General features: G+C 50.5%; 1 protein-coding gene across 1 annotated transcript in view; it reads right to left on the minus strand.

Moving 5' to 3' along the window:
• TTLL8 (tubulin tyrosine ligase like 8) overlaps positions 1-26841 on the minus strand; it is a gene marked incomplete at its 3' end in the record, with an annotated part of 46731 nt that overhangs the window by 13005 nt on the left and 6885 nt on the right. Inside the window, 9 exon segments of the mRNA XM_079714921.1 lie at positions 2132-2194; positions 2197-2389; positions 2393-2626; positions 3098-3533; positions 5490-5733; positions 7718-7866; positions 16990-17176; positions 24469-24594; positions 26167-26281. Coding sequence (XP_079571047.1) covers positions 2132-2194; positions 2197-2389; positions 2393-2626; positions 3098-3533; positions 5490-5733; positions 7718-7866; positions 16990-17176; positions 24469-24594; positions 26167-26281 — 1747 coding nt within the window.

The raw sequence follows: 26841 nt of genomic DNA on the forward strand, positions 1-26841 counted from the left end.
CCAACATGCAACAGTGCCAGCCTGCAGGTGAGCAGGGGAGGGGCTGTTGGGCTCCCATGTCTCACACCACGTGCCAAGTCAGCTCCAGGAACATTCAAGGCTGGAATGTATGAGCCACAGCAATGCTCCTAGAAGAAGAGGGCTTCACGACCTCAGGGTAAGGCCACAAGCCATAAAAATCACCAACTGTCAAGGGAAAGCTTGACCTGTTGGAGTTTATTAAAATTAAGGTGGCTTTACATCCAAAGACACCATATAGGTGTGAAAAGACAGATCACAAAGTGGGAGACAGTGTTTGCCACACAAATCAACTGATAAAGGAGGAGAATCCAGAAGAGATGGCTGTCACCCCTACAAATCAGCAAAAAAGATGTGCAATTCTAAGGACGATCAGACAAAAGATGCGCTTTTCAGGACAGGAGACCTAATTGGCCAACGCATGTCTGAAAATAGGCCATTTTATTAGTAAATAGGAAAATGCAAACGAGTCCCATCACTCCCTCCAGAGGCAAACAAGATGCCCTGTCAACACCAAGTATTGGCACAATGGGAGCAATGGCCACAGTGTGGCCACGGTGTGACCATGGTCAAAGTGCAGTCCCTCTGGCCACGTCTGCAGTGCCCAGTGCACCAGGTTTAATACCCGCCCCCCCCGCCACCGCCAAGTTCATGTCCACTTGGAATCTGTGAATGTGACCTTATTTGCAGATGTAATCAAGGTAAGGTGAGGTCATACTAGAGGAGGGTGGGACCCAATCCAACAACGGGTGTCCTTTTAAGAGGGAAATTTGGACACAGTGACACACTGAAGGAACACCGTGTGAAGCAGGGCAGAGATTGGAGTAACTCATCTGTAAGCCAAGGAACACCGAGGACTGCCAGAGGCTGCCAGAAGCTGGAAGAGACAGGAAGTTTCTTGCCTACAGGCTCTGAGAGCTCGGCCCTGCCAACACCTTGGTTTTGGACTTCTGGCCTTCAGAAAAAATGTCTGTGGTTTAAGCCACCAAGTTCGCAGTACTTTGTTACAGTAGCTAATACACCTACTTAGGTAGAAGCTGTGTGTGCCCTGTTGACACTCACTCCTAGGAAGATGCCTGGGGAAAACTGCACAGTGCATTACAGAAAAAACCTGGAAATTGCCCCCATGGAGAGGCAAGTTGCTAAGCAGTAGGGCTGACAGACCTTGGTGCCAGATTGGACATGGGGTGAGGATGGAGGGCCGGACTGGAGGTGGCCTCCAAGGGCCCTGCCAGCTCTGAAAGCACACGTTCATCGTGCCCAGAGCTGGCAACTCTGGGGGGCGGTCCACACATGTGCTGATGCAACAGACATGTACTGAGCAACTGCTATGTGCCAGGCATGGCCCCAGGTGCAGGGGTGCACCAAGAGCCCTGCCCCTGAGAGCCTACAGTCCATGGGGACACAGACAGACAGGCAAAGAGGCTGTTAGTGCCAGGGAGAAAGAGAGACAGACACACACACACACTGAGAACGGGGGCGGGGGGGCGGTGGGCACAGTAGGTGCAGGTGTTCTGGTGAGTTCAGGGAGACAGGTGCACCTGAGGCAGAGCAGGTGGGGGCGTGGCCCTGGCTGGTGTCACTCTCTTGGCCACTGCTGGGTGCCAGACCGTTGGAAACGGCACTGGGGTGCAGACACAGCCGGGCTACCCCTAGAGACGCGGGGCTGCTCCATACCTGTCTACCTGTGCTCGGAGGCCAAGCCCAGGCCAGGCTCCCGGGCCACGTGTGGCCCACTCCATCAGAAGCTTCAGAAAACAGCGCGAGGGCCCAGTGATTGCGGGCCCCTCCTGTCTGCGGCACTTGGCGCCTATGCAAATCTCAAACTCAATGCCCCATTGGCGCCACACCCCACAGGGGAGAGAGACGAAGGCTGTTACCCACCTGGTCCTGTGCAGGGGACCCGGTGCTCAGCAGGTCCCGGAACCGCTGCTGCAGGACCCCCATTATCCCGACAACTGGCCGGGACCAGGATGGGGCCAGGGCGCCCTGAACCCTGCTCTGAGCTCAGGCCGGTGCCTGGACCAGAGGCCCCGCCCTGCCCTAGAGGATGCAGAGCAGGTAGCCCCAGGCAGACCCGGGGCTCAGATGGACACAAGCACGGCGCTGTTACCTGATGGTCTGGGCGGCTGAAACTGAGCACTCGACACTGTCTTCACGCTCGGAAGAAGGGACGCAGTGGGTGCACATTTAATAAGTTTGGATCCAAGTGTTTGTCTGATTCGGCCTTGGCGAGAGCAGAGCTCAGGGCCTTATTGTCTAGGTGCTGAAAGGTACGGGTGGGGGGCTCTATCTTCCCACCAGACTCCCTGTGGCCGCACTTTACTTTAGCACTTCTTTCCGCCAGCCTCTTCAAGGGCACAGGCAAGGTTCAAGGAAGTATCTTTTCGCCTTTCAGTTTCAAGTCTTGCTGGAGAGCCATTCGTGGTGGTCCCGGAGCCAGGTCTGGCATGGCCGAGGGGCACCTCTCTCTTCGTGGTTGAATGTCCAAGAGTGGAGATGCAAAGTCAAAGTTGGAGATGGGCGGCATCTGCTTCTTGGCCTTCCCCACCCCCACCCCTTCCACGAAGAGGTCGGACCCCGGGAAGCGGGGCAGCTCCACTGCAGGCTGGGGAGGGAAGGATGAGGTGAGGGGTGCTGGCTGGCCCTTTCCTGGCCTGCCGGTCAGGTGTAAGGCCTCAGGGAGAAGCCCCGGCCACACTTCCCGATGGCTGGGCTGCCCACTGGGTCCCCCCTCCAGGGGGGCCAGGCTGCAGGGTTTTGCAGCCTGGCCTGCAGGAGGGCTCCTTGGGGGAGCAGGCCCCTGGAAAGACCCCTGAAGGAAGGCTGGATCTTCACCCCAGGAGGACGGAGGACACTGCAGGTCAGAAAAGGAACAGCCTAGAGGGGCCTGGAGGCCACGGACATCCCGCCAGCCCAGCCAGAGGGCCCCCTGCCAGGTGGCCACAGAGTTGGGGTTGGCTGGAGAGGAGAGATTGGAAAGCTGGATGGCAAAGGCCAGCTGGGTGAGACCCCCCGGGGCGTGGGGAGGGGCCACCCCGAGGTGGCTGGCAGGAGAGGGACACCCCGCCCCCCTCACCTGTCTCCACAGCAGCTCGAAGTTGCCGACGTCGCAGTTGCGGTCGACCTTGCGGTCCGCCACCACCTTGATGGTGTCCTCCTGCACCTGCGCGCAGAGCTGGGCCGTGACCGGCGTGGACGCGTGCATGGTGGGGCTAGAGTTGATCTCGATCAGCCAGGGCTTGAAGTCGCACCCGAGGATGAAGTCGGCACCGTACAGCTCGAAGCTGTTCTTCCGCGGGTCTACGTGGTCCTGGGCCACCTTCATGGTGTTGGTGATGGCCCTCTTCATGGACGGGTAGATGACGCTGCCCCACACGGCCCCGTGGCCCCTCTTCTGCAGGTACTCCTGGAACTGGGTGCTGGTCCACATGTTGTGACCCGGCAGCAGGGGGCTCCGGTCCTTGTCGTTCTTCAGGTGCTTCTGGATGGAGTTGTTGCACAGGTGGATGGCGCTGCGAGGCAAGGCCGCCGTCAGGGTCGGGGGCGGGTGTGCAGGCTTCTCTCCTCCCAGTGGGCGCCCCAGGACCCCACACTGAAGCCCCGCCCAAACCCCCCCCAAGGCTCCGCCCCCAAGCCCCTGCCCCCGTGGGCCCTGACCCAGGCGCACCGCCGCTGCAGGAGGGGTTCTGACGGGTTCCCTATCCTCCTAGGCAAGCTCAGGACAGCCCTCCCATCGGGCCTGGGACCACCATGGGGTGCGGAGGGGAGGGCAGGGCAGAAGCCAGCCAGCCCGGGGCCACCAACTAGGGGCCTCCAGCAAGTACCACCCTCTGAGCCTGTTTCCCCACTTGTCCCTGGAGGAGAGCCAGAGCCCCCCAAGGCTGGAAGGATTTGCTAACTGAAATTTTCAATTAATTCGTTTATACTCTGGCATTGTTCTAAACAGGATTTAAATTGAATAGCATTTACTAGGAGATTATAAAATACATGGGTCCTGTTCAAAGTCATTTTCATTTAAACGTGTCCTTGGGCCGGGGGATTTGCCATCTTGTTCTGGGTGGTGAGACCGCCCCTGTGACAAAGAGGGAGCTGTACTCCCGTAAGACAGTTACAAGAAACAAGACACAGGCGTACAGAAGGGTTTTGGGAGCTGAAAACAGTGCTGTTTGGCAGCTGACACAGTTCAGAAACAATTTCAGAGAATCTCCTGTCAGCCTGGGGAGAGGGTTATGGTCCCGGATGGAGAAATGGCTCAGAGAGGGTAAGAGACCTGCCAGGCACACAGCTCACAGCTTGGCAGGGCCGGGCAGGCTGGAAGGGGCTCCAGGGGCTTCTCACTGCCCAGTCAGCCCAGGACCCCTCCTCCAGGCCCTCCCGGCCTGGTGGGAACAAAGCTCCTTGAGCTGCCGGCCAGGACCACTTGTCCCAGCTGCCTGCTCCTGCCAGGTGTGACCCCAGGTGTGGTCACAGCCCCCAGCTTGAGCACAGTGAACCCCCTCAAGGTCTCTGTTAAGCAAACTTCAGTCCTCGTGATACAGACGGGCTCCCCTGTAGCCCCCGCCAAGATGCCTAGGCACCCAGCTGGGCACCCCGCGTGTGGTCACAAAGCAGAGCCACGGAGGCCCTCCATTTGGAAAGAGAGGTGGCAGCTATTCTCTCAGGAGAATGGCACGTTCCCAAGACTTCGCTAGTGGGCTCTTGTCCTGACACCCACCCGGCCTGCCCGCTCTGGGACCCTAGTGGGGCTGGGTTCACCCACCCCAGGGCACCCACTCCTGCAGGTCTGAGCTGCTGCCCGGCACCCCCTGCACCCTGTATCGGGTACTGCTCGCATCGTCTTCACCCCTCCTAACCCCGCATGGCTGGGGTCATCCTCAGAGGACCCCTCAGGCCACCCTCACGTCCCACACGCTGCCTCGTCGGGGAGCCGCCCCCCACCTCCCCAGACACTCCAGCAGCTTCCCCACCTGCAGGATCCCCACCCAGGGCTCTGGGGGCTCACAAAGCAAAGGCCCTGCAGGGTCTACTGCAGGATTTGAGGGGCTGGTCCCCAGGAGCCACCCAAAGGAGCCCTACCTGTCCCCTCCCTCCACAGGCTGAGGGGACCGAGAGAGCAAGCGGAGCTGCACCCCGAGCCCGGCCCGTGTGGTCAGCAGAGGGGCACGGCTGGCCACTCAGCCTTCCCAGCGGAGGGGCAGCGGCACCCACCGCAGAGGGTGCCTGCTGCCCACGAGCACATGGCAGATGGTGCTTTTAGGATTTTCTGGAGAAGGTGCACACCCCATGGGGGCGCAAGGCACTGGCTCTGATGGGCAGGGGGCCTGGGCCCGCCCCTTGCAGAGGGAGGTTGAGTAGCCTCCCCAGGCCCGAGCACGGCACAGTACCCCACCGGGCACACGAGACCTGCCTCGCACTCCAGGTGCTGGTGGGAGCCCACCCTCGATGGCACCTCGCTGACCCCCACTGACCTGTCCAGACTGTCCAGGGAGAAACGCTGCGTCGAAAAGCGCAGGTAGCTCTCCTTGTAGAACCAGATGGTCAGCGGGTTCCAGTCGGTGACCAGGAACCACTGCCGGATGTCAAACTTGGTGTCGTAGATGAGCAGGGGCGTCTCGATGTACTTCTGCACCACCCACATGTTGCCCTTGGCGGGGGGCGGGTCTGTGGCCGCCAGCTCCAGGATCTCCTCCACGTGATTCAGGCACACTATGTCTGCAAGAGGCCACAGCTCAGCCCCCAGCCCCAGAACAACGCCTGCGGTCCTGCGCTGGGGGCTGCGTGGGAAAAGCTCTGCCCTCGGGGTAGAGGCCACAGCCAGGGCAGCCCTCCAGGCTCGCCCACCACAAGGCCTACCCCGGGGCTTCAGAGAGGACTGAGAACAGGGGAGGTCGGGGATGGGGACAGAGGCCCCGTGAAGAGGCAGCCAGCGAGCTGAGCACTGGCCCGGGTGTGGGGGGAGCAGGGAAGCAGGGCGGGCTCTGCAGCCTCAGAAAACCAGCAGGCGGGGTGAGGGGCTGCTCCATGGGCTCCAAGGGCCGGCGAGGCCTCAAACCCAGGGCGACTGGACAAGTGGGGGTGAACAGGGCGGGGTTGGGGTGCACGACTCTTCCCCCACGTCTGCACCCCTCCACTTTGCAGGAGGGTTTGTATGACCCAAAGTTAAGCCGTGTGACTGGTGGTGACCAGTGACATCTGAGCCAAAGTGATGTGCATTTCCCTGGGCTGCAGCATTTAATGTCACCGACAGACCCCCTCCCCAGCCCTCTCTTTCTCTGCCGTGACACCCCGGAAGCCTGAACTGTGTCACAAGATGGTGGGGGGACTCGCCATCCTCCCTGCCAACCTGCTATGGACAAGCGTGCGGAGAGGCCGAGACGCGGGGCGGTCTGGCTCTCCTGGCCGGCACGGGGGGGCGGGGTGCCACTTGCGAGGCCCAGGGGCAGTGACAGCACGGGGCACGAGGGAGCTTTCCTCACAAAACACAGGACTCCGCTCTTCAGTTACAGCAAGTGGAGACCTTGCCGTCTTGAGACCAAAGTCCAGAACGAAGCTGTACACCCCTGGGCCAAGAGTAGACGGGGGCACTGGGTTGGGGGTCAGGCAGTGGGAGCATAGCCAGTGACCAGGCACAATGGCGTGCACTCGGTTTTGAACAGGTGGGTTTGAGGTGTCTGTGGAGCGTCCCCGGGGATGCAGTGTCGGCAGTGGGTGGAAGGTCTGGGCTCACGAAAGAGCCCGGAGCGGGAAACTGGCCCGGCCCAGGAGTGTGCTTGCTGAGAGCAGGCAGAAGCTCAGGAAAGAGAATGTTTCAGGACATCCTGAATGCAGGATATTCAGGAATGCAGGAATGTCACAAATTAATAAAGCTTTTTAAAAAATCACATAAAAAGTAACCACTTATGAATTTACCGCAACAATAAAACCCCTCAAATAACTCAAGGGGCAAATAGAATATGCAAACAAAGGGTAAGGTCTATTTAGATACTCAGGAAAAAGAGAACATCATATAACATAAACAAGAGGATGCAGGGAAGGCTGTATTCGGAGGATATTTCCATAGCCTGAAAGCCTCTACTGCTGCACAAGGATGTTTGGGAAGAAATAAGCTTAGCATTTAAGTCAGCACCAAGAGGGAACGATCCCTCACATGAAAAGTGAAAAAATGCAACCAAAAGTTGGTTCTTCGGAAACACTCATAAGATTGGAAGATCACCTTGAAATCCTGTTTTTAAATGAAGAACCCACAGTATTCACCATTAGAAATAAATGAGAGGGCACGGTCATAGCCGTGACGCAAGGAGAAGTAGAAAACCTGAGCCGGGGTCACCAGGGACAGAGCTCACAGGGCACTCAGGATGTGCCTGCAAGAGGCCAGTGCCTCCGGGGGTTTTATAACCACCCTGGGCCCAGGCCCCCACTGCTGCTGGATGCGGAGTCCTCACTCCATTGCAGCAGCTGGTGAGCGAGCAAATACGAAAAAGAAAACTACAGACAGTCTAACTGAGGACCAGAGATGGAACTTCCTAATTAATCCTAATTACTTAGCAAAACTTGGAACAGCAGCCATGAAGACCAGGGTCACTGGGACGCCCGCTCCCTGGGACCCGCGAGTCCTGAGCCCCGCAGGGAGCCTGGCGCCCAGGCCCCCCGCCGCCACGGCTGGCTGTCCCCGCAGGGCGCCCAGCTCGGGACTCACCTCGGCCCCGGGACTTGGCCGCGGGCTTTACGATCCAGATGTTCCGAAGCCCGTCAATCTCCGTCTGAGGGTTCACAGAGGTGATTTTTTTCAGCAGAGCTTGGCACTGCGAAAAGTAATTTCTTGGATTGGAGATGAACGCCTCGCCGCTACAAAGCAAGATCCAGAAAGCCCGTGAGACTCTGAGGACGGCGCCCAGGTGCCAGCAGGTGGCCGCCCGAGGAAAGGGCGAGGGGTAGGCTCAGAACACCCTCCTGCCCGCCCGACGGGCTCCCCGGGAACGTGGCCTGTAGGGCCGTGGGGACCCCCAATTTGAGGACACCCCGGGGCGCTGTGCCTGGGCCCAGAAAAGGTGCCGGGAGATGAAGGCCAGGGTCCTTGTGCCGGACCCACGTCAAGGTGGCCCTTGCAGGCCCGTGTGGGAAAGCCGAGCTGCCCACGCCGGCAGCACCCAGGGTCCTGCAGCTGACGCAGGCTGGATGCCAGCTTAGTGTCCCGTGGGCTTGACTGCCAGATTGGCTGGTGGCCACATGGTCACGGCAGCCATGGGGCTGCCTCAGGAACCCACCATAACTTAAGGGAATAAGGCAGGCAGACGGCATAGCTGTCTGCGTGGGTTCAGAGCTCGGTTGCTGGTGCGTCCCTGAAGCCTGGGACCAGGAGACCCACCCCGGCCCGGGCCGCATCGCAACCCCACGCGAGGGTGGACTGCAGCAGAGGACACTGCGCTGGGCTCCGAGGCCACCTGCCACCACCTGCAGGGATGGCCCTGGCATGGGGAAAAAGCTTTCTGGGACACGGACGTCTGTGCACAATGTTGTGCCCACCCTGCTGGGAAGGGGGGGCAACAGGGAGGGAGAAGCGATGAGTGGGGTCCCCGATGGTGGGGGAGAGGCCCCCACACCGAGGAGCAGAGTTTGGGGCGTGAGAAAGCAGGAGCCCCTTTTGGTGCAGGGAACGTGGGCAACGGGTCAGACGGGGCCTCGCCCCCTGGTTCTTACAGGACACACAGAAGGGGAGCCCCAGGAGCCCCCTGGCCCACCTTGGTGGTGCACACGCTCTACCTGACCCCAGGGAGAAGACAGGACCTGGCGGAAGCAGGTGTGAGTCCCGAGCTGTCTGTAACCCTCCCGTCCAGCAGCAGAGACCGGCCCAGATGCCGTGAGAAATGAGGCAGGTCCCCGAGAGCCCAGCCTGATGGCCAGGGGCAGAGCTGCCCAGGAGACCAGCAAACGCAATGTCGACTTGGGCTCAGGAAGAAGACAGGGGTTGATCTTCCCTCAGGGAAGGGTCCCCACTCTCTCCCCAGGGCATCCAAGCCCTGGGGCTAGGAACGAGGCCTCAGCCCCTTGCAGCGGCATCCAGGCGGGATGGAGTCCCCTGTGAGTTTGTGCATCACAATAGGAAAACTGTCGCTTCCCCCTGGGGGCAGAGGACTGACGGGAGGAGGCGGGACCCCAGCCTAAGGTGAAGGCCTGGCCAAGCTCCCCATCCCAGACACCCCCATAATCGCCAGAGAACAAGCACTGTCCCCCCAGATGCTGATGATAAGAAAGAAAGGGACACAGCACCTGCCCTTCTGGTCCTGACGACACGCACACCACACGTGGGGACCCCGGGAGCCTCAACAAGGAAGGAATGGGGACAGACCGAGCTAACCGCCCTCTGGTTCCCTAACGAGCTCCCTAGCTCGGAAGGTGCCACCACGGCCCTTGCGGGGTCTGCTGCTGCCACCCACTGGTTACACCTGGGACTTCGAGCCAAGGGCACAGCCCTGCTGGGAGAACTGACCATTCTCGCATGGGGCTCTCGTGCAGGTGCCACCCGGGTCCAGATGCAAACACTTCCAACCCCTCAAAATGTTGCCCTGGAGACCACGTCGGCCAGACCCCTCTGCCTCTGACATGTTCTCCCCGCCCTTGTGTGGACGCCTCCTGTGGCACTGAACTTCGCACCAGGGGCTCGTTCAGTCAACAGAACGACGTTGAGAGCCACGTGTGGTGTTGCATGCATCAGCAGCAAGTTCTTCACACCGTTGGTGGTTTCCGGATTATGAATGAAGACCCTCTGCAGATGTGTTTTCATTTCTCTTGGACAAACGCCCCAAGCACGGCAGAGCTGGGTTGTAGGGTATGTAGATGCCTCAATTTATACGAAACGCCTGAGGCTTTTCTAGACAGGCTACACCGATTTCCAGACACCCCCGCACCCCCTTCCCCCGCCCCCCCCCCCTGCAGCAGATTTAGGCTCCGGCGCTCCACATCTCCGCTGACCTTTCAGCCGTTCTTGTGGGTGTGCAGTGGCATCTCTGTGGTTTTAATTCACCTTTGAATTATGAATTCAGTGATGCTAAGTGTCTCTTCATGCGCTGATTGGCCATTTGCTGTCTTCTTATGTGACATTTCCAATGGGATTGTTTCTCTTACTGATTTATGGGCGTTCTTTAAAGATCCTAGATCCGAGACCTCTATTGGATATACGTGTTGTAAATATGTTCCTCCAGTTTGTGGCTTGTCTTTTCATTCTCTTTGTAGTGTTTTTTGATAAACAGAGTGCTTAATGTCAATAAAGTACAATTTATCAACTTTTAAATTATGATTAGTGGTCTTAGAGAACTACTTAAGAAATCTTTTTTTTTTTTTTTTTTTGCGGTACGCGGGGCTCTCACTGTTGTGGCCTCTCCCGTCGCGGAGCACAGGCTCTGGACGCGCAGACTCAGCGGCCATGGCTCACGGGTCCAGCCTCTCCGCAGCATGTGGGATCCTCCCGGACCGGGGCACGAACCCCCCTTGCATGGATTTTGATGGGGATTACAATGAATCTATAGATTAGTTTGGGAAAAACAAACATCTCTATACCACTGAGTCTTCTAATTCATGAATGTGGTTTTATACACACACACATACACACAACACACACACATACTTATTGGGTCTTTAATTTCTCTGTATAATTTTATAATTTTCAGTTTAGGGTTTTCCTTGTATTTTGTTATATTTTTTCTGGATATTTGTAGGTTTTTGATGTTATTGTAAATTTCATTTTTAAAATTTCATTTTGTGATTGTTATAGTACACAGAAATACAGTGGGCTTTTGTATATTGACCTGGTACCTAGTGACCTTGCTAAACTGACTTAATTATGATACTTTCTTTATGATTGTTAAAATTTTCTATGTGCACAATTAGGTCATCAGTAAGTAAAGAGTTTTATGTCTTCCTTTCTGATTTTATGCCTTTTCTTTCTTTTTCTTGTACTATTAAACTCAACAGATTGTTCAGTCAATACTGACTAGACATCATGATAGTGGGAATTTTTGTTTCATTCTGATTTCTAGGAGAACACTTTCAGTTCATAACCGTTAAGAAATATATTAGCTTTAGGATTTTTATAGATAAACTTTATCAAATTAAGGAGGTTTCTTTCTTTTCCTAGTTTGCTAAAAACAACAACAAAACTTAACACGGACACATTGAATTCCATCAGTGTTTTGCATCTACTGAGATGCTCATACAGTTTTTCTTCTTTATTCTGTAAACATGATGAAATTTACCAATTTACTTTTTTTTCCAAAAATTTTACTGTGGTAAAATACATATAACATTAAATTTACTACCTTAAATATTTTTAAGTGTACAGTTTAGTGGCATTAAGTACACTCACTCTGTGCAAACATCACCACCATCATCTTGTAAACTGCAACTGTGTACCCATTAACTCCTAGCCCCTGGCAACCACCATTCTACTTTCTGTCTCTGTAATTTTGATGGCTCTGAGTACCTCATATGAGTGGAATCATACATTATTTATCTTTTTGTGTCTTGCTTATTTCGTGCATTATAATGTTCTCAAGGTCCATCCACGTTGTAGCATTTGACAGAACTTCCTTCCTTTTAAGGTTGAAGAATATGCAACTGATCAACTTTTGAATGTTAGACCAATCTTGAGTTCCTGGAACTCAAGACTGGAAATGAAGAAATAAAATTGTTTTCTACAATGACATATACTGCATGTAGAAAATTCTAAGGAACACACACACACACACACACACACACACACACACTGCAAACTATTAGAACTAATAAATGAGTTCAGCAAAAGTCACAGTTACAAGATCAATATACAAAAATCAATTGCATTCCTATATGCTACCAACAAAAATTCTGAAATTAAAATTAAGAAATTAATTCCATTCATAATAGTATTAAAAATAATAAAACATACAGGAATAAATTTAGCAAGAGAAGTATAAATTTTGAACTCTGAAAACTATAAAACATTGTTGATACACACTTTAAAAGTCCTAAACAAGTGGAGAAACATTCTATATCTATGGATTGGAAGACTCAGTATTATTAAAAACCAGAAAATACAACCCATAGAGACAGAAAAAGATTAGTGGCTGGAAAGGACTGGGGTTGTGAACAAAGAGTGACTGTTTTGGAACTCTGGAGTCTACTAAAGGTGTGCAACCTCTGAGGGAAGCCTTAGACAGTAAATTGAAGTTAATTTTGGTCAATACCAGTTCTTAGCACTGTAGCAGCTCCCCATGTGCCACCCCTGTGGCAGGCAGCTGTGCATGGGTCCTGGAGCAGCTTGCACACAGCTTGCAGGAGCCAGGGCGGGGAAAAAAGAACCCTGTCCTCCAGATATTGGGGATCTGTGCTCTCTCTGATCACTGGTTGCTCCTCCTGATGATAGAGGTACAGACAAATAAGACAGGCAGCCATTATTGCTGGACCTCACCCCCAGTGTTATAAGCCCCACCCCCTCCAGCTGAAGTGCCTTCCAGGGGATTTAAAGGGCCAGCACCCTTCCCTCCCCTTCATTTTATTCTTCTTCCCTTTTGGAGAGCCAGACATTAAAAGACTAGGACATTTAAAAACAACTGCATATAAAGGGAAAATTAGAAAGTGACTGTGCATGCCCAGAGAAAGGCATAGAAAAGGCCTAAGAAGACCTTAAATTTACACCTCAGGCACAGAGACAGACTGCAGAAATCAAAAAACCAAAAACAATAAATAGAAACAATAACATGAAACAGCAAACCCTGGAGAAGGAGGAGAATCTGATTTCCAGAGTTTTCAGCTCGCCACAACTAGAGAAAACCCATGCAGCAATGAAGACCCAACACAGCCAAAAATAAAATAAATTTATTAAAAAAAAATTTAGCTGTAAAGAAAAAAGAAGTCCCTTCTTATCAGTTATTATTTTTAATGTAAGTGGATTAAACTCTCCAATCGAAAGACATAGATCTGCAGAATGAATTAAAAACACATGATCCAACCATATGCTGTCTAGAAGAGACTCACTTTAGATCTAAAGACACAAACAGACTGAAAGTAAGAGGATGGAAAAGATATTCCATGCAAACAGTAACTAAAGAGAGGAGATGTGGCTATACTAATATCAGACAAAATAGCCTTGCAGTCAAACAGGTTACCAGAGATAAAGAACGACATAATATATTAATAAGGTTATATCTTCCTCAGCAAGAAGACATAACAATTATAAAAATTTATGTATCTAATGACAGACCATCAAAATACATGAAGTAGAAACTGACAGAATTGAAGGGAGAAATAGACAGTTCTACAATAACTGGAGACTTCAATACCCCACACTCTCAATAATGAATAAAAGAGCAAGACGGAAGATAAGGAAATAGATGACTTAACACAGTAAATCACCTAGATCTAACAGAAACATACAGAACACTGCACCCAACAACAACATACACATCGTTCTTAAGTGCACATGAGACATTCTCCAAGATAGACCATAAGTTAGGCCACAAATTAACTCTTAATCGGTTCTAAAAGATAGATATCATACAAAGTATACTCTCTGATCACGAGATGAAGTTAGAAATCAATGACAGAAGTACAACTGGAAAATTCACAAATCTGTGGAAATTCAACAACACTTTCTTAAACAACCAATGGATAAAAGTAGACACCACAAGGGAAATTAGAAAATACTTAGAGATAGGAACTTCCCTGGTGGCGCAGTTGTTAAGAATCCACCTGCCATTGCAGGGGACAGGGGTTCAAGCCCTGGTCTGGGAAGATCCCGCATGCTGTGAAGCAACTAAGCCCGTGCGCCACAACTACTGAGCCTGTGTTCTGGAGCCTGAGAGCCACAACTACTGAGCCCATGTCCACAACTACTGAAGCCCATGCATCAAGAGCCCCGGCTACATGACAAGACAGGCCACCGCAATGAGAAGCCTGTGCACCGCAACGAAGACCCAGTGCAGCCAAAACTAACTAACTAAATAAATAAATTTTAAAGAAAAAAGAAAATACTTAGAGTTAAATGAAAATTAAAATGCAACATGTCAAAACTTATGGGATGTAGTGAAAACAGTACCAAGGGGAAAATGTAGAGCTATAAAGGCTTACATTAAAAAATGAGAAAAATCTCAAACCAATAACCTAACTTTACAGCTTAAGAAACTAGAAAAAGAAGAAGAACAAACTAAACCCAAAGCTAGCAGGAGGAAGGAAATAATAAAGATTAGAGCAGAATTAATCAAAATAGAAAAACAATAGAGAAAATGAATAAAACCAAAAGTTGGTTCATTGGAAAGATCAACAAAGTAGATGAACTTTTAGCTAGATGGACTAAGGAAAAAACAGAGAAAACTCAAATTACTAAAATCAAAAATGATATTAGGGACATTACTACTGATTTTACAAAAATAAAAAAAGATTATAAGAGAGTACTATGGACAGCTGTACACCAACAAACTGGAAAACTTAGAGGAAATACACAAATTTCCAGAAACACAAAAGCTACTGAGACTAAATCATGAGGACACAGAAAATATGAATAGACCTATAACAACTAAGGGGCTTGAATCAGTAATCAAAACTCTCCCAACAAAGAAATGTCCTAGACGTGATGGCTTTACTGGTGAAATCTACCAAACATTTAAAGAAGAACTAATACAAGTCCTTCTCAAACTTTTCCCAAAAATTGAACAGCTAGGGGGCTTCCCTGGTGGCGCAGTGGTTGAGAGTCCGCCTGCCGATGCAGGGGACACGGGTTCGTGCCCCATTCCGAGAGGATCCCACATGCCGCAGAGCAGTTGGGCCCGTGAGCCATGGCCGCTGAGCCTGCGCGTCCGGAGCCTGTGCTCCGCAACGGGAGAGGCCACAACAGTGAGAGGCCCGCATACCGCCAAAAAAAAAAAAAAAAAAATTGAACAGCTAATAAATGAATTCAGCAAAGTAGCAGAATACAAAGTCACAACACAAAAATCAGTTGCATTTCTATTTCTTTTTTTTAATTCTGTGATTGTTTTATATATTCTGATGTGGTATTCACGACATCCAAGTCCAGATTGCTTTGATTCCTTTGATTGGATTCTTTTATTATGAAATACCCTCTTTATGTCTATTAATACCTCAAATACAGTTGGAGATTTTAACTGGGCTCTCTCAGTATCTCAGAGAACAAGCAGGCAAAATAATCAGTAAGAATATAGATTTGAATAACTAACTTGACTTAATTGACACTTTTAATAACACACCACCTAGCAATGCAGATACACATTGTATTCAAGTGTACATGAAACAGTTACCAAAATAGATCAGTGCTGATCAGGACTGAAAGCAAGTTCCGCCAAAATTCATGTTTATTTCTTATTCACAGTGACTATCTCTATACAAAAAAGGAACCTTGATTCTTATCTCTTATCTTACATAAAAGTTAAGATTATTTAATCATGAAAAGCTAAAAGTGAACAGAAAAACAGTAAAACATGTAAAAGAAATCATAGGGGAACATCTTCATGACCTTGAATAATCAAAGATTTCTTAACCAGCACTCGACCTACCATAATAGGGAAAAAATGAAAACAGTGGACCTCATCAAGAAATTTCATTGAAAGGTAAAAAGACAAGTCATGCACTGGGAGGAGGTATGCTTAATGCACATCTCCAACAAAGGACTTGGTGACGAATATGTAGAGAACTCTTAGAAATCAACTTTATAAACAGAGAACCAACCTCTTTCTCTTTCATGATCAAAAGATTTGAATAAGCACTTCACGAGAGAACATAGCTAAATGGCCAGTAAGCATATGAAACTATGTTCATCACCATCAGTCATCAGAGAAACGCAAACTAAGACCATGATGAGACGACGAAGAAGGGAAAATGAAAAAGTGTGACAGTGCCAAGGGCCGTCCACGGCGCGGGGAGTGGGGTGCGTGGACACGTATCACGGCTGGCTTATGAAGCTGCATAGCCACTTTGGGAATTGTTTAAAACTGGTGGTATCCCACCTGCCCATCCACAGCAGAAGGAGTAAGGGTTCTGTGGTCCATTGAAAGGATGGGATTCCGCACAGCAACAGAAAAGAATGAGCTTCTGCACCAACTTGGATAAATCTCACAGGTCTTGTGTTGAGCAGAAGTCACAAATAAGACAATCCCTGTATGATTCCATGAATATGAAATTCCACAGCAACATTGGTGGAGGTGGTGGGAATCAGAGGTGTGACCTCGGTGGGGTCCTGCCTGGGAAGGGTTACTAGGGGGGCTGGGGGGCTAGGAATGTCCTTTATCTTGATCTGGGTGGTGGCTACACAGTGAGCACATATGCAGACTTTCATCCACCTGGACAAATACCATCAGCACATGGCGTGCCCTTTACTGTATTTACATCCAATAAAAAAGAAAATACTTAATCCAAAGAAGGAAAGGAGTAAAACAACAGAAACGACCCTGGGATGGTGTGTGTGGGCTGCAGGCAGACCCTCCAAAGCAAGGGCTCCTTTGCTGCCTTGTTCCCTCGGCGGACAGCGTCTCCCGCCGCGGGTGCTGGCCCGCCTCTGCCCCAGCTTCTCGCTGTCGGCCACTGTGAGAGGTCGCAGCCCTCCGCAGAGGGCCCCCAGGTAGTGAGAGGCAATTGACGGTCGTGGAGTCAGGAGGCCTGGGCCGAGCAACGGCCCTGCCAGTCCCGACTACCCAGAGCCAGCCAGGCAGCCTGGCCGTGAAGGGGATGCCCACGGCAGCTGTGGCCCCAAATGACGCAAAGGACACGCAGGGTGCGCAAGGTGCCACAGCCTCGCCTGGCCGTGTCATCCTCTTATCAGCCAACAGGGGCCTGGGCAGGCACCCAAAAAGGCACCCCAACTCCCAGACAGGCACCCCAGACGTCCCAGGGGCCAACGTCCCCAGACAACCCCTAAAGTCCACCCAGCGTCCTCTGGATAACGCGAGCATCGGGCAGGCCCCAGAGGGTGCTGACCAGGCGTCTTACTGAATGAGCGTGTAGTACTGCTGGGTCACGTCCTTCCACTCGTCCTCCGTGAGGTCCTTGGCGGCGTCTTCAGAGAGGTCGATGTCCTCGTGCTCCAGCCGCCCCAGGTAGGCCTCGCACACCCTGCACGCGACGTCCACCAGCTGCCCTGAGAGGCCTGTAAGCATCAATCCCGTGCTCTCAGGAACTGAAACCCAAGGACAAGCACGTGGAGCCTGGGCCACCACCCGTCCCCAAGCAGTGGCACCACTGGGGGCGCAGGCAAAGGCCACCCCACCTGTCTGTGCCGCAGGGCCTTACGGTGAAGGCTCTCGCTTCTCTGGGCAGCCACCCTGGATGCCACACCTGGGCCTGGGCAGGTAACCTTCCCCCTCCCGAAGCTGCCCCCCACTGCACCGAGCCCCCTCCCCCCGCCCCCCCACACCCTCCGACTAGACTCTCAGCCCCTCAGGTGGGAATGAAACCACTTCTGATGAGCTCTCCACAAAACCTCTGCTTCTGAGCACATACTTGGTCCTCAGTGAGAAAAGAACAGGTATTCGTGGACAGCCCTGCAGTGATGCCTGCCAGCCCTGCGGGAAGCTGGGAGGAGCACCTCCCTGTACGTCTGGCATTTCTCAGAGCTCCAGCACGTGTGGGCTTTGTGACTCTGCGCATCCGGCCTCTCACACAGCACCCTCTCCTTCTGGAGCCCATGAGCCAAGATCACTGTTGGTCTGGGGAGCACTGAACACAGGGAGGCCCCCGCCCAGGTGAAGCCAGACCTCACGCACCTGGCCCCTACCTCACGTGGCGGCCTGCCCCCCACACAAAGCCAGCGGTCCCCAGGCTGGATGCGGAGACGGGGTGAGAGCTGAACCCTGTCGTGGCGCTATGGGGCAGGAGCCTGCAGAACAAGGCTGCTTGGAAGGTGTATGGAGACATTTGCACAAGCCCCAGGCACAACCACTGAGATGGCAGCCCTGATGGACCCAGCGGCCGCCAGAGAGCACGGACCCGGGAGAAAGCGCTCGAGCTTTGCAGTTGCTGCGGAGATTACAACATGCATTTCTTAAATGTGCTGAGGTGAAATTCACAAAATATAAAAATAACCCTTTTAAAGTGAAAGTTCACTTCTGGTGCCCAGCACGTAAGAGGCCTGGAAGTTGCCACTCCACCCTAACAGCAGGTGAAAACCTGAACAGACTGGGAAATTGCCAGCTGTTCTTAGATCTGTCAGAGAACTGAGGTCACAGGGCAAAAGCCTGCCCCAAACCGGTGAGACAGATGGGCAGGTACAGAGAGCCACCAGAGCAGAAACCTCTGTGGGAGCCAGCACCAGGGAAGGAAAACCACCTGCTGCAATGGATGAACTGCTGGAGGCTCAGCGTGGACAATCCTGAGAGTTAGAAACCCCAGGGGTCATTTTTAGGGGGCCCCATACTTCTGTCAGTTTTACCTCCAAGAGCTTGACCTGGGGGTCACAGTGAGTATTGGAGGAAAATCCCCTTGTGTTTCTGGCAGGGAGAGGAGGAAAGGAACACTCTGTTCTTAACGAGGCTGCCCTCAGGAGAAATAGTCACCAGAGTGTGACCTGCCGGTGTTTTATCAGGGCCTAATCAACGCTGGGGCAGGAAAATACCCAGCTCCACCGCCTCTAGTCATCCAGTCCCACCAAAGGGGGGAAGAAAGGAGAAGCAGTGGTGAAGTTCACAGTCCAAGGGCACAGGCTCACCAAAGACTGAGACATGATGACAGGACTACAGAACACTGTATCAGACAAAAAAAAAGAGGGGATTTTTTTGCCAGTAGACTTGGCTTGCAAGAAATGTTAAAAGAAAGAAGTCCTTAGGAGAGAAAAAAAATGGCATAAATCAGAAACTCAGATCCACATAAAGAAAGGAAGAGCATTAGAGAAGGAATAAATAAAGGGAAAATTAAAACTTTACGTTTTTAATCCTTAATTGATCTGACAGAACATAATAATTTAATAATTATTATTAAAAATAAAAATAGCAAAAATGTATTCAGATTATAGCTTATGGATAAGTGAAATAAATGACAGCAAAGATACAGGGCACAGGAGGAAGGAATTAGGAACATTTTGTTATAAAATATTCCCATTACTGTAAAGTGGTCAATGTTACTTGAAAATGCAGTTCCATTCATTGTAAATGCATATTGCAAATTATAGGACAACCACTAAAAAAATTTATATGTATCTATATATATCTGCTATGCTAGGAAAAGAAAGAAAATGAAATCATACAAAATGCTCAATTAAAACCACAAGAGGCAGAAAAAGAGCAGAAAAAAAAATAGGAACAAAGGACAAGGGCAACGAATAGAAAACAGTAACAAATATGGTAGCTGTTACTCCAACCATATCAATAATCACTTTACGTGTCAATGATTAAATGTATCAATTAAAAGAGATTATACAGTGATCAAACAATAAGACCCAACTGTATGTTTTCAACAAGAATTCCACTGTAAATAAAGACACATATAGATTAAAAGCAAAGGGATGGAGAAAAGTGTACCATGCTAACATTAATAAAGGAAAGCAGGAGTATCTATATTAATTTCAGACAGAACAGACTTCAGAGCAAGGAAAACTATCAGGGATAAAAAGAATGTTACATAATGATGAAGGGGTCAATACACCAAGAAGACATAGCAATACTTAACATGTATGTGCCTAACAACAGAGCATCAAAATACATGAGGCACGGGTTTCCCTGGTGGTGCAGTGGTTGAGAGTCCACCTGCGGATGCAGGGGACACAGGTTCGTGCCCCGGGCTGGGAAGATCCCACATGCCGCGGAGCGGCTGGGCCCATGAGCCATGGCCACTGAGCCTGCGCGTACAGAGCTTGTGCTCCACAACGGTAGAGGCCACAACAGTGAGAGGACCGTGTACCTCAAAAAAAAAAAAATACATGAGGCACAAACTGATAGAACTTCAGGGAGAAATAGATGAGCTCTATTAGAGTTGGAGACTTCAACACCCCTCTCTCAGAAATGGACAGATCCAGCAGGCAGAAAATCCATAAGGACATAGGTGAACTCAATAGCACCGTCAATCAACTGGATATAATGGACATCTATACACTACTTCATCCAACAACAGAAGAATACACATTCTTCTCAAGCTCATTTGGAATAGTTCCCAAAATAGGACACTTTTGGGCCATAAAACACACCTTAACAAGTGTAAAAGAATAGAAATCATAAAATATATGCTCTCAGACCACAATGGATTAAACTAGAAATCAAAAGATACAGATAGCTGGAAAACTCCTCAAGTATGTGGAGATTAAACAACGTACATCTAATAACACATGAGTCAATGAAAAGAATCCCAAGAAAAATTTTAAATATTTAGAACTGAATGAAAATAAAAATACAATTCATCAAAATTTGTGGGATGCAAATGAAAGCAGTGCTTAGAGGGGAATTTATAACACTGAATGCATATATTAGAAATGAAGAAAGATCTGAAACTAATTATCTAAGCTTTTATCTTAGGAAGCCAGAAAAAGAAGAACAAATCAAACTCAAAATAAGAAAATAAATAATAAAACTTAGACCAGGGACTTCCCTGGTGGCACAGTGGTTGAGAATCCACCTGCCAATGCAGGGGACATGGGTTCAATCCCTGGTCCGGGAAGATCCCACATGCCGCGGAGCAACTAAGTCTGTGTGCCACAACTACTGAACCTGTGCTCTAGAGCCCGCGAGCCACAACTACTGAGCCCACGTGCCACAACTACTGAAGCTTGAACACTTAGAGCCCCTGCTCCACAACAAGAGAAGCCACTGCAGTGAGAAGCCTGTGCACCGCAATGAAGAGTAGCCCCCACTCGCCGCAACTAGAGAAAGCCCACGCGCAGCAATGAAGACCCAACACAGCCAAAAATAAATAAATAAAATAAATAAATTAGGAAAAAAAACAAAATTAGACCAGAAATCAATGAAATTGAAAATGGGAAATCAATAGAGAAAATAAGTGAAACCAAAAGCTGGTTCTTTGAACACATCAATAAAATTAATAAGCGTTTAGTCAGGTTAACTAAAAACAAAAAAGGAGGGCTTCCCTGGTGGCGCAGTGGTTGAGAGTCCGCCTGCCGATGCAGGGGACACGGGTTCATGCCCCGATCCCGGAAGATCCCACATGCCGCGGAGCGGCTGGGCCCGCGAGCCATGGCCGCGGAGCTTGTGCGTCCGGAGCCTGTGCTCTGCAACGGGAGAGGCCACAGCAGTGAGAGGCCCGTGTACAGCAAAAAACAAACAAACAAACAAAAAAAACAAAAAAGGATAGATGACATAAATTACTAATATCATAAAACTAAGAGGAGACCTCACTACAGATCTCATGGACATTAAAAGGATAATAAAGGAATACTATGAACAACTTTATGCCGACGAATTTTATAATCTATGTGAAATGGACTGATTCTTTGAAATATACAATCTGCCAAAGCTCAAAGAAAAAAAAATAGACAATCTGAATAGCCCTATATCTATTAAAGAAATTGAATCAATGGTTAATAACTTTCCAAAACAGAAGGCACCAGTCTTAGACGGATTCACAGGTGAATTCTACCAAACATTTAAGGAAAAATGTATACCAATTCTCTATAATCTCTTTCAGATGATAGAAGCAGAGGGAATACTTTGTAACTCATTCTCTGTGGCCAGCATTACCCTAATACTAAAACCAGACAATGGTATCACAAGAAAAGAAAACTATTGACCAAAATCTCTCATGAACATACTTGCAAAAATTCTCAACAAAATATTTGCAAATTAAATCTAACAATTTATAAAAAGAATTATATACCATGACCAAGTCACATTTATCCCAGGTATGCAAAACTCGTTCAGCATTCAAGAATCAATTAATGTAATCCATCATACCAACAGGCTAAAGAAGAAATATTACATGATCATATCAATAGATGCAGAAAAAGCATTTGACAAAATTCAACACCCACTTATGATAAAAACTCTCAACAAACTAGGAATAGAGAGGCATTTCCTCAACTTGATAAAGACTATCTACAAAAAACCTACAGCTAACATATACTTAATGGTGAGAAACTAGAATCTTTCCTACTAAAACCAGGAGCAAAACAAGGATGTCCTTTCTCACCACTCCTTTTCAACATCATACTGGAAATCCTAGCTAATGCAACAAGACAAGAAAATTAAAAGTATACAAATTGGGAAAGAAGAAATAAAACTGTTTTTATTCAGAGATGACATGATTGTCTAGGTAGAAAATCTAAAAGAATTAACAACAAAACAACTTCTGGAACTAGTAAGTGGTTATGGTCAATCACTTTCCTATACACCAGCAATTAATAACTGGAATTTGAAATTAAAAACAAAACACCATTACATTTGCATTCCAAATATGAAATAAATACATAATTAAATAAATCTAACAAAATATGTACAAGATCTATATGAGGAAAAGTACAAAACTCTGATTAATTAAATCAAAGAAGAACAAATTAATGGAGAGATATTCTATGGTCATGAATAGAAAAAGTTCATTGTCAAGATGTCAGTTCTTCCCAACTTGATCTATAGATTCAAAGCAATCCCAATCAAAATCCCAGCAAGTTATTTTGTGGATATTGACCAACTGATTCTAGAGTTTATATGGAGAGGCAAAAAATCCAGAATAGCCAATGCAATGTTGAAGGAGAAGAACAAAGTTGGAAGATTGACACCATCTAAATTTGAGCTTTACAATAAACCTACAATAATCAAGATAGTGTGGTATTGGTGAAAAAGAGACAAATAGATCAGTGGAATAGAGAGCCCAGAAATAGACCCACACAAATATCATCAACTGATCTTTGACAAAGGCACAAAGGCAATACAATGGAGCAAAGATAGTCTTTTCAAACAAATGGTACTGGAAAAAATGGATATCTGCATGCAAAAAAAAAAAACCAAAAAAGAATCTAGATACAGACCTTACACCCTTCATAGAAATTAACTGAAAATGGATCATAGACCTAAGTTGAAACACAAAGCTATAAAACCCCTAGAAGATAACACAGGAGAAAACCAAGGTGAACTTGGGTATGATGACGACTTTTTAGATACAACACCAAAGGCACAATCCATGAAAAAAATAATTGATAAGCTGGACTTCACTGAAATTTAAAACTTCTGCTCTGTGGAAGACATCATCAACATAATTAGAAAACAAGCTGTAAAGTTGGAGAAAATATTTGCAAAAGACACATACAATAAAGTACTGGTATCCAAAATATGCAAAGAACCCTTAAAACTCAACAATAAAACAAACACCCCGATTTAAAACTGGAGGGAAGCTGAACAGACTTCTCACCAAAGAATATATACAGATGGCAAATAAGTATATTAAAAGATGTTTAACATCATTGTCAGGGGAATGCAAATTAAGACTACAATGAGATACCACTACACACCTATTAGAACAGCCAAGATCCAGAGCACTGACATCACCAAATGCTCACCAGGATGTGGAGCAACAGGAACTCTCATCATTGCTGGTGGGAACACAAAATGGTGTAGCAACCACTTTGGAACACAGTTTAGCAGTTTCTTGCCAAACTAAACATACTCTTGCCATATTATCTAGCAGTCGTGATCCTTGGTATTTACCAAGTGAGTTGAAAACTTACAGCTGCACAAAAGCCTGTATGCAACTCTAATAATAACTGCCAAGACTTGAAAGCACCCAAGATGTCCTTCAATAGGTGACAGGATGAACAAACTCTGTTCCATCCAGACAGTGGAATGTTAGTCAGTGCTAAAGAGAAACAAGCTATCAAGTCATGAAAAGACATGGAGGGACCTTAAATGCACATTAGTAAGTGAAAGAAGCCTGTCTGAGTCATATATACTGTATGATTCCAACAGTATGACACTTTGGAAAAGGCAAAGCTGTGGAAACAATAAAAAATAAGATGTTGGGGGGAAGGAGGAATGAACAGGCTGAGCACAGAGGATTTTTAGGGCAGTGAAACTACTCTGAAAGATACTATATCAGTGGATACATGTCATTATACATTTGTCCAAACCAAGAGGGAACCCTGATGTAAACTGTGGGGTCTGGGTGATGATGATGTGTCAGTGTAGGTTCATCACTTATAACAAATGTACCATCTGGAGGAGGATGTTGATACAGGGGAGGAACGGGCAGAGGGTACATGGGACAACTCTGTTCCTCCTGCTCAACTTCGCTGTGAACCTAAAACTGTTCTGTGAAAGTGAATAACAACAAAAAGGACTTATTTGGGTCTTGTAGGCCTAAACCCACGGTGGCCCACGACTCCCTACATGACCCAGGAGCGCCATTCCCATGGCATTCTGCTGGAAGAGACTGGGGGTCGGAGCAGAGCTGCAGCCCACCCTGAATGCACAGCTCCATGGCCCCTCCTGCCACTGTCCTCACGGGGTGGCACGGCCTTGGCCACGCCAAGGTGGCACACACCTTGCTTGTTGCTGGGGTCACTGTCACCGGTCTCCTCCCTCCAGCCCTTGGGTGTGATCCTGCTGCAGTTCTGGTGGCTGACCACCCACTTGAGGATGCTGGAGGCCACCGTGCACCGGAAGTCATCTGAAAGGATACCAAGGCCTCGCCCCCCTGCCTGCGCTGGGGACTGGAACTCAGCCAGCACCAGCTATTCCCAGCCCGGGCATCCCACTGCGTGCGGGGGGCTCACTCCTGCCTCAGAGCCCTCCGGGGGCCGGGCGCTCCCCCACTGCCCCGCCGTGCCCACACCCTCCACCTCCACACTCATCCTCCCTCTTCTGCGGAGGGGAGTCTCATCCATCCCAGGACCTCCACCCCAGCTGTGCATCCACTCTGCCTACAGACCCAGAGGCAGAATCCACGCACCCCGTTTCCTGCCCATCTCCTGCACCCCCAGGGCCACGGTCTGTGGGCACCGTCACCACCTCTCCCTGCCCCCGTGTCCTCAGCCCTGCACAGAGGGATCCTTCTAGAAGAGCCCCCTGCTGACAGCACCGGGACCCTCCCCACGAGCCCCTCCAGACCTTCCTGGACATGTTGGCTCCCACCGCTCTAACTGTGGGTGGCTGGGGGCCCTGCTGTATCCACCAGCGCAGAGGCAGCTCAGAGTCTCCCAGACCCAGGCTTGGGGCCAGGCTGCCTCTGAGTGCCTGTCACATGCCAGGGGCAGCGGCCAGGGGAGCCTCACCTCCTTGAGGGGCCTGGGAAGCAAGGCTGCTCCCCATCCCAAGTAGCTGGATATTCCAGCAACTTCTTTCACAAACCTGCTCCTTCCCCACCTCAACTGAGGCCACCCTACCCGGCATCCACCTGCCTGGCAGCTACTGCTGCCCTGGAAACATCCAGAACCTGAGCCCCCCACGCAGCCCCTCACCCACCCTCCTCCGTCCATCAGAACAAATGCTCCTGAGATCACCAGCCCCTATGCCCGAGGACGTGCGGGCACACTGCCTGCTCCAGGGCTGGCCTGGAGCTCCCCAGCCAGCTGCCCTCAGCCTCCTTCTCCTCTGGGTCTCCACCCGGTCCCCCATCTTGCGAGGCCCCTGCTCACGGTCCTGTCCCCACTGCACTTGTCACCTCTGACCCTGCCCCGACCCTGCCTTGTCCTGCATCCGGCCATTGGCTCCTGGGAGCCCCGGCCTGTGGTCAGGGCATAGGCAGGAGTGCTGGGCAGATGTCGCTCTCTACAGCCCCCCAGATGGGTGCTTAGGAAACACGGGTCCCCCCTGAACAACCCCCTCCCTGCCTGCCCTGACCTTCTCCTCTCTCCTGTGCCTCCAGGCAGATCGAACCAGGGACCAGCCTTTGTCCCCAGCCCAGAGCCCGTCGTCCCCGTGTGCCCCAGGCACCCAGACCCGGGCCCAGCACCATCCCCATGCCAGCCTCTCCCAGAAGCCCCATCAGAACCAAGCTGCTGACACTTGGCCTCCTGTCTTGCAGACGCTGCCCATGGAAGTTACTAGACTGGCTCTTACCACGTGAAACAGAGCTGAGGTCCCAGGTGCTGGGATGGGACCGGGCCCTCCCCCATCACCCCACCCCCACCCCCAGCCCTGGGGCCCCTCCTGCAGGAAGGTGGGCCAGAAAGAGGCCCCGCAGGGTTTCCGGGCCCAATGCTCAACGCCAGGCACCTCGGCCGGGCCGCCAGCCACTCACCCAGGAACTCTTGCTTCCCGCTCTCGGTGCAGAGGTCATGGCAGCGTGGGAAGAAGGAGTCGGGGTTGGCCTGGACGTACCACGGCAGGCTCCGCAGGCTCACACACAGCCCGATCTCCAGAGACAGCGGCTCGTCAGGCCCACCAGCCACACGCCGGGCCAGCTCGGACCGGTCTTAGTGCCTGCAGGCTGGCTGGGCAGCACCGGCTCCAGTGGGCTCCTGGGAGGGCACCTCCTGGAGCGGCCCCTCCCCAGCCGCCCGGCCCCACTGGGCCGTCCGCAGGCATCGCCCACCCCCGGAAGGACACCAGCGGCCCAAAGCCTGGCAAGGATGCATTGCGGGGGGTCAGAGCCCTACCGGGAGCCCCGGGGGCAGCCGTGCACTTGGTCCCTGCCCCTCTGTCACCCTTGAGGGTTTAGGGGATGGTGCCCTTGTTGCCAGGGAAGCCCTTTTACCCAATCTCTCCCAGGGGTACACACAGGCCTGTCCGTCCCGGGCTGGCCCCGCCCCTAACCTCAGCCTTCAGGGTAAATGGGGAACAGCTGCCTGGAGGGGCTGGCGGCTGAAAGGGGGTGAGGGCAGGAAGTGCCCGTGTGGCAGTGCCCCCCTGCAGTTGGAAGTCACAGCACAGGTAAGGGTGGCCCGGCCCCCCTGGGATCCAGAGCCCCTCCAGG

The sequence above is a fragment of the Hyperoodon ampullatus genome (genome assembly GCF_949752795.1).
Source record: "Hyperoodon ampullatus genome assembly, chromosome: 11".
NCBI lineage: Eukaryota > Metazoa > Chordata > Mammalia > Artiodactyla > Ziphiidae > Hyperoodon > Hyperoodon ampullatus.